General features: G+C 38.5%; 1 protein-coding gene across 1 annotated transcript; it reads right to left on the bottom strand.

The window, feature by feature from the left end:
* Nucleotides 1–524: 524 nt before the first annotated feature.
* LOC308077793 (uncharacterized protein) lies at nucleotides 525–3,127 on the bottom strand. Its single transcript, XM_080418724.1, has 4 exons — nucleotides 2,644–3,127; nucleotides 2,417–2,500; nucleotides 1,153–1,183; nucleotides 525–641 (listed from the first exon to the last, which is right to left on the bottom strand). The coding sequence occupies exons 1-4, from the start codon at nucleotides 3,085–3,087 to the stop codon at nucleotides 622–624; spliced, it is 579 nt and encodes a 192-aa protein (XP_080274850.1). The 5' UTR covers nucleotides 3,088–3,127; the 3' UTR covers nucleotides 525–621.
* Between the last annotated feature and the right edge of the window lie 7,534 nt (nucleotides 3,128–10,661).

The raw sequence follows: 10,661 nt of genomic DNA on the forward strand, positions 1-10,661 counted from the left end.
CTGCCAGTCTGTAGTTCAGAAACGCAGAGGAGAATATAAATCGATTTGAGTATTCAATCACAATCAATCAATACTTTGTTGTCGGAATACACTGACACTCAAAATAAAACATTTATAACACCTTAAATATTTTATTTATTTTAGAAACAGTTCATCCTTTACTCAAGAGGGACAATGCCCGTCGCAAGTTGATGAGTCCAGCCCTTCAATGTATGGAATGCATGTGCAAATAAAACATATTTCAAATATTGATTTGATGCTCATATTAACCTAAGTAAAAAAAAAAAATATTTTTTTTGCACATGCATTCCATAAATTCCACAGGGCTGGACCACACATGGACAAATGGGCATTGTCCCGCTTGAGTAAAAAATGAACGAATGAATGACTTAGTTAAAGAGGTCAATTATAATGTATTAAGGAAATCAATTGAAATCAATTATTTGACACACAGGGAGCCAGTGTAAGGATACTTTGATTTGAGAGACTGCATCAGAGATGAATGGCTGGAATGGATGGATGGATGGATGAGAGGCGTGAAGATCTGGAAGCGATGTACGGGGTCGGGTGGCATGCAGTGCTAGTGATGCCTTTTGGTAAAGACTCTTCAGACGAAGACCCCTAAGGCTGAGATTCTATTTCTGTTGAAGAATTGATGTCGTTTTTATAAAGGAGAGAGAGAGAGAGAGAGAGAGAGAGAGAGAGAGAGAGAGAGAGAGAGAGAGAGAGAAGAGAGAGAGAGAGAGAGAGAGAGAGAGAGAGAGAGAGAGAGAGAGAGAGAGAGGAGAGAGAGAGAGAGAGAGAGAGAGAGAGAGAGAGAGAGAGAGAGAGAGAGAGAGAGAGAGAGAGAGAGAGAGAGGTCAGTCTTCATCACCGGACTGTAATACAGACAGGCTTCTCTGCTGGACACCTATGCTGTTGCAGCCAGTGTGATCTTGGTATAATTATGTTCAGACTGCCATTCCAACAGTTTGAGGTAAAATGATCACATTGATTATCTATAGGACTTATAACATACAGCCATAAGGAACATGGCAAGTTCAAACTTGGCAGGTTTTTTTTTAGGAAGAAATTTAATATTTGCACTAGTATTGGTCGTCGTCATACTCAAGTGTGTGAGAGCGAGAGAGGAGGGAGGGTGCCAGAACATACCTGACATGTTGATGCCATCCGGGTTAGGCTCCTATACAAGCACAATGAAAGAAACAGAGAAGATAATTAGCCCAGCTCTGTCTGTGTGTCTATCCTGAATTATGTGTTCTTGGTATCAAAAGCAAGAATAACACCATGTTGTGTTTTAGGAAGCATTATGAAGAGAAAAACGCATCTGTTGTAAATATAAACGTTGAGGGTCTACTATCATCTGTTTTGTATATAATCAATGCTAACAATATGCCTCATTGTTCACGAGCAGTGTTGGGTAACGTTACTTTTAAAATGACTCGTTACGTTACAGGATAAACATAAAATCAAGAGTGCAGCTGCAGGACCACATTGGAAACAAGCGTTTCCTTTAATGTGGTATCCTGGGTTTAAGTTATAGTGTGAACGGTTTTACTTGTATATCTTTTACCCAAATCAAATCAAATCAAAAGCAAGCCTACTGGACCGGAGCGACCAATAGTGTTGTGGAGGTGGAGCTCTGCTAGGCTTCACCAAGGCTATTTGCATTGACTTCTCCTCCTTTCACCAATAAATCCAAAAATAGTGTGAATACTTCCATGACTGTATGGGTAACCTCTCTGTCTTCTCTCAATATCTGCCATGTCGCACAGGTGCAAATCCTCCTATAATTTGACAAACCTCTAGTGGGTGCATGGTGTCGTGGTGGTGAAGCCAAAATTGTTCTGCCCGGTTCTCCTCAGTGGCTGGAGCAATTGATCTGAATTTGCACACAGCCATTGACCATTACCATGCCCACGGAACTGCAAAGCCCGTTTTTCGATATCACCAAATCTCAGCTTTTTATGATTATTTCTGGTTTCTCTTCAACTGCGATTTTAGATAAAAGTCCAAAGTTTGTGTTTAGACAGTTTTGTGCAGATTGCTCCAAAATCCCAGGAGGAGATAAAATGTAACTGATTGTCATGTAATTCAAAATGACAAAAGATCTAAGGGTCAAAGAGGCAAAGTTGTTTCTCATGAGGAGACGTATATGTGTTACGATGACGCTTCATGGCTGTAGGTCAAACGGCTCAAGAGTTATACTGTGCATTAAAAGTTTAACTTTTTAAATTGAGTGCTATAGCGCCACTCTTTGGCAATTGTTGTGAGTTTCATTTATTGGCCATTTGGCATACGTAGCCCTCTACCATATTGCCAAGTTTTGTAAAAAACGACTGCACAGTTAAGCCAGAACTGCAAAAAACGGCGGAATAATAAAACCAACAGAAACAAAAGGGTGCCTGGTACCCACCTCTTTGTACTTTCTCCAGAGCTTTCTGATGATATATACTAGGAGTCCCAAACAGATGACCGCCAGAGGGGCTAGGCCTATCCACTGGCACACAAAATAGACAGTTAAGCAGTGGTAGTATACAAGTCAAGTTGAGGAAATTACAAGTTAGTAGGCGTAAGGCATCATCATTGCAATATGTAATTGTTTTTAATACTGCATATTTAAAACGGGATAGAGGTCCTTACCTGAGATTGTACGAAGAAGTCTTGTGATTTGAGGATACATTGTTCAATTTTGAGGGACTCCCCGTTGTGAGAACAGTTGGCCTTGTCAAGTGGCTCGCACCATTTCTGCAGAGTTGAATCTTTAACATCCACAAATCTACCTTCCCAGTCTGTCATGGCACAAGTAAAGTAGCGGCCGTCGAGGAACAGTATAATCAGCCAAATGATGGAAGGGACGACACTGGAGAAGATACTGTAGCACATGTTACCACAATGGCACTCTTGAACCTTAGTGATCAGCATCAGGAGAAAGGACATAACGGCAGGAATGATGAAGAATAAAGATGAAGAAAATGCATTCCTCCAATGAGCCTTACAAGGACACTGAAACTCCACCTCCGTAATCTTCTCTAGTCCCATGAGGATGAAGCCGAAAGATGCATTTATTGCCACAGGACTCTTCATAAATTCTTCTTTCAGTGCGTGAACCCATTCTAATTTCTTTGCATCTTTTTTATCGTCTGCCCCGGCCATGTTGATTCCTTCATGCGTCTGGCTTACTCGCCTGTTCTTTCTCTCTTAAGTACATCCACATCAGACTGGATTGAACAGAGGGGGGGGCGTGTCATCTCTCATGACTTCTCAGCTGATAGGTTCATGAGGGGTTTCAGGTGGGGTTACATTTTAAACAGACAAACAGGAGGGAGTGAAGTGGAGGGGGGGTTGTTCTATAACAATAATGATAATAATAAACTTTATTTGTATAGCACCTTTAAGAGCAGAGTCACAAAGTGCTTAACAGAAGAATTAGCAAAACATGACATACTGTACACCAATAGACAGACAACTCAACAAAACACAACACAAGAAATAAATCAGAAAACACAACAATAGATAAAAACAAAAAATACATCAAAGATATGTCAAAACTGCGATGGTTGGGGGTTAAAAGCAGCTTTGTAATGGCGAGTTTTTAACCCATTCAATCCGGGAACGTATCTGTGTCACTTTAGATTTATCTGGCTATTCACAAATAGCAGATCCACAAGCTAGCAGATACTATGAGCTTGTAGATCTGCTATTATTTTTTAAAGAAAATTGTTAAAATGTGTGCAAATCTTTGAATATATGTATACATTTGTAACTCAAATCTTTGCTTCTGCATGGGGGTCCCTGGAACAAAATATTTTGAGACGGGGGTCTGCGGCCAAATACATAATTTTGGGGTGGTCCTTGAGATGAAAAAGTCTGAGAACCACTTATATAATAGCAACACAAGTAAAAAAAAAATCCAGACCACCATCTGGTAGCAGGGGCGCCGATTTATGTCCGCGCTATTGGGTGCGCACAGCGCGCGTGCATTTGTGTTATTTGTCCGGGTTGTAACCTTTTTGGGCTGGTTTTGTTACTTTAAAGCGGTTAATTCGGTTAATTTGGTTTAAAAAATGTACTCCATGAAGTGAAGATGTCAGAGGTTTTTACTTTTAATTTTTTTGCGATGAATTTGTGATGGGTGCTCGTCATTTCTCCTGGGTGCTTTAGCCCCGAGGCACCCACAGTATCGGCGCCCTTGTCTGGTACTGTAGTATGCTCCATAACAGTGACATTGGCTAGCAGTTTCAGTCGGGGGCAGAGTAGACGCTCAAGCGTTACAAGCGAAGATGTTGAGACAACCTTCTACATTGCATCGTTGCGAGTGAATCTGTGCCCTTTCCATAAAACAGCCATTACTTGGTGGTACACATACTGCTCAGATGGTTCTGATGAGCGCTCATGGGGGATCAGTTACCATGGTTCCTTCTTTCATTCTTCCTTCTTTCTTTCTCTCAGTTCCTTGTCGGCTGGAAAAAACTAGTAATATGATTTGTGTTTTGTTGGAAAGTGTCCTTTCACACTTAACACTCCAGTTTCATGTGGTACAGACATAGCTGATATTTTGGTTCCTTCTTCCCTTTTCTCGGCCGTAGACGTCTTGTGAAATGATGTGTGGTTTGTGGTTAATTGTACAGTATGTCTTTTTTCTCATGGTGTCTGTTCTCAAACTCATTCTACTTGTAAAAGACCAAAGGTCCTTGGCCTTGTGGGAATGTGTGTGCAAAGTTTCACGGCAGATAATCTGCTATATAGAATATACTGTGAAGTTGTTTACACAAAGTTAGGTGGCAGCCTAGAATGCTGGTGGTGTATACAACATACCAAGATTTTTTTAATGCACACGTACATTTGATTTGATGATGCTCTTTTTATTCTCTTTTTGCACTCTTTTCTTTAAATCTTTTTACGTTTTATATCATTATTCTATTGCTGTTAGTGTATGCTGCTGCATTGTCTGAAGGAAGCCAAACCGAAATAAGTTTTACTCTTATGTACCTGTACACAAGATGTAACAATACAGTACAACCTTAAACCTTGAACCTTGAGCTGATGGGCTTAATGTGCAACATTGTTTTCTCACTCAACAGTTAACAAAACAACATACAGTATACTTCTTAAGTTACAATTGAATGACTTTTAAGACCTTTTTCATACAGAGCGTTAATTCAAATCAAAACTGTACCCTTGATTCATTGACTTATTTTGGCCTCCCTGGCTCATACCCCCCCCTCTTCCTCCCTGGTCATTAGAGGCCTATAGGGAACGTCACCAATGATCGGCCCTTGGTCCGGTCTGTTGACAAAAACATGCATAGATCGGCAGGCCTATTACAGAGCAGTGGGTCAGCCAAGAATACCACTGGAGGTAATAGAACAACATTTCTGAATTTTAATCAAACACATTTTTACCATAAATGGTTCAATGTTTTTTTTTTTTTGCAGTTTTTTTTCGTTCTCGCCCAAATGCCCGGTGCAGTATCTTCACAACATACTTATAACAAAAGTCCATTGGCCGTTGATTATGTGTACAACAGAGCAGCAAAACATTTGAGAAAGTAATGTTTTCCAGTCAGCCATAAAAAAATAACATCAAATAGACAAAAGGAATGTTCACACACTAACCTGACAAAAGGAAAGTATTTTAGCATATTTTCTCTTTTTCAGCAACGTCCTGCTTCACACTGCTGCTCAGTGGCCAACAGTGTGAAGCAGGACATGCAAAAAATGTGTTTTTAATTATGATCCATTGTTACAACTCTAAATCCTAACAGTTTTTTGAAAAACCTATGTTGCTATATATCAGTGGTGCTCAAACTTTTTCATGTCACGTGTTACAATAGGTGTCCTATTGTTGCTTAGGTAGGAACCTTAGTTCTACAGGTGTGTGATGCACAACGCCTGTTGTTGGTTGCACTAGACAGACAGAGTGCGGTTCCTGTTAACATGTGAGCTGGAGCGCAAACTAATAAACTATTGCCCGGCTGGGCTAAATATTATATCTGTGGTGATTATTGACAAAAATAACAGAATTTAACATCAAGGACAGGTAAAAGCAATATGGCAGAAGCTGAACCTTGGTATTAATAATGCACATCTATTGAGAGATTATTATGATTATCAGGATGAGGATTATGATTATTATATGTACAAAGAGGTGAATGTGTCAGGTTAATCCAATCATCTTTCTGTAAATTGGCACGTTCTGTGCTACTGTTTGGTGCCCCCCTTATCCCTGCATTTCATGACTGCCACCATGTGTTCGAAAATAATATTGCAATATATATAAAAAATAATATGCCAACAGTAAACAATCATGCATCTTGAGAGCAGCGCACACATTCGTGCACACATTGCTCTGGGGTTCGAGGTCTAATTAACCTCTTAAACCCTATATCAGGGGTCTTCAACAGAGGGTCCGGGACCCCTAGGGGGTCCTCTGAGTTACTACAGGGGCGCCGTTAAATCTTTGTGTAATACGATCATGTTTTTTACATTAACCACTTGAACCCTATATAGCATCCCTATTCTTGTAGGTGAACTACAAGCCCACAATATCGGCAATTCCACAGTATGATTCAAATATCCAAAACTCAAGCAACATGCTTGAAAATCCATAGAGCTCATAAAAATCCAATTTAGGGTGCATCTACCACTAATACAACAAGAAATATAATTAAACAAAAAGTGTGATTATACTATTTTTTTAGAACGTTAACATGACATGGTCACACAGTATGACTTTAAAAGGATAGTTCACCCCCAAAATGACCTTTTTTCTATCAATTAGTCAACCCATGACTTGAATTCATGGAAATATTTTAGTTTTTGTCTCATTCCTAAGCCATAATTTGATCACCGGCTGCGGTTCCGGTAGGAGACACAAAGAGTCTCCTTTGTGTCTCCTACCGGAACCGCTGCCTACCGGTCCGCTGGTCATCAAATTATTGTCTTAGGAATGAGACAAAAACTAAAAAATATCCATGAATTCAAGTCTCCATGGGGTGACTAATCGGTAGAAAGAAAGTATTTTTTGGGGTGAACTATCCCTTTCAACACACTGATATTAAAGGTAGAGTAACAGATGTTTCTTGGTTAAAATAATTGTTAAATAGCTCTATATTGTGATAGTACACATTGCTATAGACTCTCTATAGTATAGAGTGTTTGTTCAGTAACAGGAGTCTCCATGTCTCTCCAACTCTTATCCAATCGGAAGAGAGATCTCATACAGGATATATGATAAGCAAGTGACATTTAAAGTAATGAAACAAGTAAATAAATGAGCAGAGCTAAATTAACCCTGTTAACACATCGGGTGCCAGAGGTTTATTAAAATATTATACGTTCAGTGCCTGCATTTCTTCCATCCACTTACGTTGATATGTTTCGTGCTGTAGAAGTCCCGACGCGGAAGTGCATGTAAACAAGCGTGCGTGCGAGACGGTGTAGGGTCCCGACTAACGCCTGGAACAATAATATTTCCAACAAGATCCTCCATTGCAGAGTGATCGCCGATCGAAAACGGCTCGCTTCCACCACGTTAAAAAGAAATGGAGATATTAAGCTTTTAGTCATGAGATAACATTGGAAAGGCCGACCGGAAGGATTTTTGACATGGATCCACATCCGGCCTCTCCTTCTTAGAAACTCCTTGGATGATCCCAAAGTTTCGTTTTAGCGCCCCACGTGGGCCCCACGTATAAAAAATAAATTGGGTCAAAAACGGTCCGGACCGTTTACGGCACTCATTGTGTTAAGTTTAAGCTGATAAATGGGTACTCTCTCCTGATTGGCAGAATTTGGCAACCCACCTGAACATGTATTTTCTGTTTATCATAGAGCTGGAGAGAGGGGGAGACCCCTGATACTGAACAACACACTCTATAGTAATGATTACTATCAGAATATAGAGCTTTAACATTTTAACAACAAACTTTTTGTTTTAACCAAAACATATATATTTACACACTACAACACACTGACTTTAACATAATGACAACAACAAGTCTCTCAATATGCCTGTTGCCTCACACAATTTTCAAATGGAATTATGTATTTGTTTATTTATATTGTATTTACTTTACAGTATGGCTTTGGTATCCTGTATAATCATGTATGTAAACCATGTTGGCTAATTGTCATTAGTAGCCTAATCATGTCATTTGTAATCAGGTTTAATCATGCATGTCAACTATGTTGGCAAATGTCTCAATTCCAACGTAATCATGCCATTTGTAATCCTATATAATCATGCATGCCAACTATGGTTTTTTTCTTCATGTCATGTATTTATTCACCTGACCCACAAGGTGGCAGTGGTGTTCAAAGCATTTAGGCAAGGATAGTGGTTTAACATAACCTATACATCATTTTCCATCTAAATGCATGTTTTATGTAACTTGTTGAAATCGCACTTGACAATCGAGAAGAGATAAGAGCTTGTACATCTTCTATTATAGATGTATTTTTTTGACTAATATTTTTTCTCTTATGGGGGTCTCTGGCACACAAACTTTAAATTGAGGGTCCATGGCCAAAAGCATATCAGTTGGGGGTTCCTTGATACATGACAATGTTTGAGAACCACTTGACTACTAGCTTTTGGAATCAAATATGACATCTGAAGATGGGGGGGGGGAAAGGAGGGTTGTGATTGGCTGGATGCTATAGTGCACTATCGACTCCAGCTTCAAAGTTCAGGGTTTGTGAGGTTTGAAGAGACGCTTTTTGCTGTCAGTTTCACAACACTGAAGCTAATCTTTTGCGCCACTCTGCTCAGTGTGAATGGGGCTTTTAGATCATTATACACAATTACATTTTATTCCAGTCTCATGTCCCTTTTGTTTTTTAAGCACAACTATCAACTTCTCTTATGGGGGTCCCTGGCACAAAATATTTTTAAGATGCTATGTATTTTTTATTTACATTTTTATAGGATGAATATTCATCATGTACTTATGTCATATGGTTGCAGGTGGTGATCCTGTTGTAGTATTATGAATAGTGGTTGACTATGGCCTGTCCACTTCATGTTGGGAGCAGAATAAAACTCTAAACAGTAGTTATAATGTAGTATCATTTCTGTTATGTACTATATGCTAATTTCACATGATTGGTGATAATGAGTCCACTTAATCTTCCACTCCATATTTATTCCAGTTGTACCCTGAACACCTAGACAACAATTGTGATGTCCTATAAACTAAAAACATAATAATAATAATTATTCAGTAGGATACACAAATACACACATGTCCAAGTGACTGATTATGTACTTTTATTTTCAAGGAAGATGTGATTATCAATGTTATTATCATACTTTTTAATATTTAATCTTTATGGAAGAATACTGACAGCACAAACTTTACAGATGATTCTTTGTCACCATTGAGGATCAAAAAACGTACAATATATTGGAGATCCAAATCATTACATTGATAATACAATACAACCCTTAACACTAACAATAATACCCTAAAATAGAATTTAAATCTTTCCAAAAAGAAGTGACAATTTCACAATGAATCAAGTCTTGTGGCTGCATACAGTAGGTTTAAACTTTGATTAGAAGTATCAATAAGGGAATTATAGGTACAGACTGTACCAGATCCTTGGTCCCTTTGTCGATCAAGTTATTGAACAAAAGAAAGTAAAGTTGAATCTCTAAGCCAGAAATGTTACTAATTTCCAGTGGTTTTCAACCAGTATTCAAATTATTTACTTAAGTAAAAGTATCAATACTGCAATGTAGAAATACTCTGTTACAAGTAAAAGTCCGGAATTCAAAATTTACTTGAGTAAAAGTACAAAAGTATTGGTATCAAAATGTACTTAAAGTACCAAAAGTAGAAAGTACTCATTAGGGTCAATCGTCGATTTAACGTTGTACACGAGGGGCAGTGGTGTAAAGTAACAAAGTACATTTGCTCAAGTACTGTACAATTTTGAGGTACTTTAACTTTACCGGAGTATTTCCATTTTTCTATACTTTTACTTCTACTCCACTACATCTCAGAGAAGAATATTATACTTTTACTCCACTACAATTATTTGAAAACTTCAGTTACTAGTTACTTTATAGATTAGAATTTTTCTTACGTTTACACTTCAGCCCTATTTAAGCTTTGGCTATTTGAAAATAGCAGATCTACAAGCTCACAACGTGTCGCGTTGTGAGCTTGTAGATCTGCTATTTACAAAAGATTTTATTACATTTTATACATAATGATACCTTGTGAAACGGGGCATTCTGCCTAATGAGTACTTTTACTTTTGGTACTTTAAGTACATGTTCATTCCAATACTTTTTGTTCTTTTACTCAAGTCAATTTTGAATTCCAGACTTTTACTTGTAACAGAGTATTTCTTCTACATTGCAGTATTGATACTTTTACTTAAGTACAACATTTGAGCACTTTTTCCACCACTGGTTATAGGGGTTAAGTAGTTAGAGGTTAAGTGTCTTGCTCATGGACACCTCAACACATAGCCGGGACTGGGAATTGAAGGAGACCATGTTCTTTGGTCTTTGGTCATGGTTAGAGAAGCTGTCTGGGAAACAAATGTCCCTGGACCTTCTGCACGTAAAGTACAATGGTTCCTTCTTTCTTTCTTCCTTCTTTCTTTCTCTCAGTTCCTTGTCGGATGGGAAAAACTAGTAATATG

This window comes from Gymnoscopelus braueri (genome assembly GCF_963280865.1).
Source record: "Gymnoscopelus braueri genome assembly, chromosome: 22".
Classification (NCBI taxonomy): domain Eukaryota; kingdom Metazoa; phylum Chordata; class Actinopteri; order Myctophiformes; family Myctophidae; genus Gymnoscopelus; species Gymnoscopelus braueri.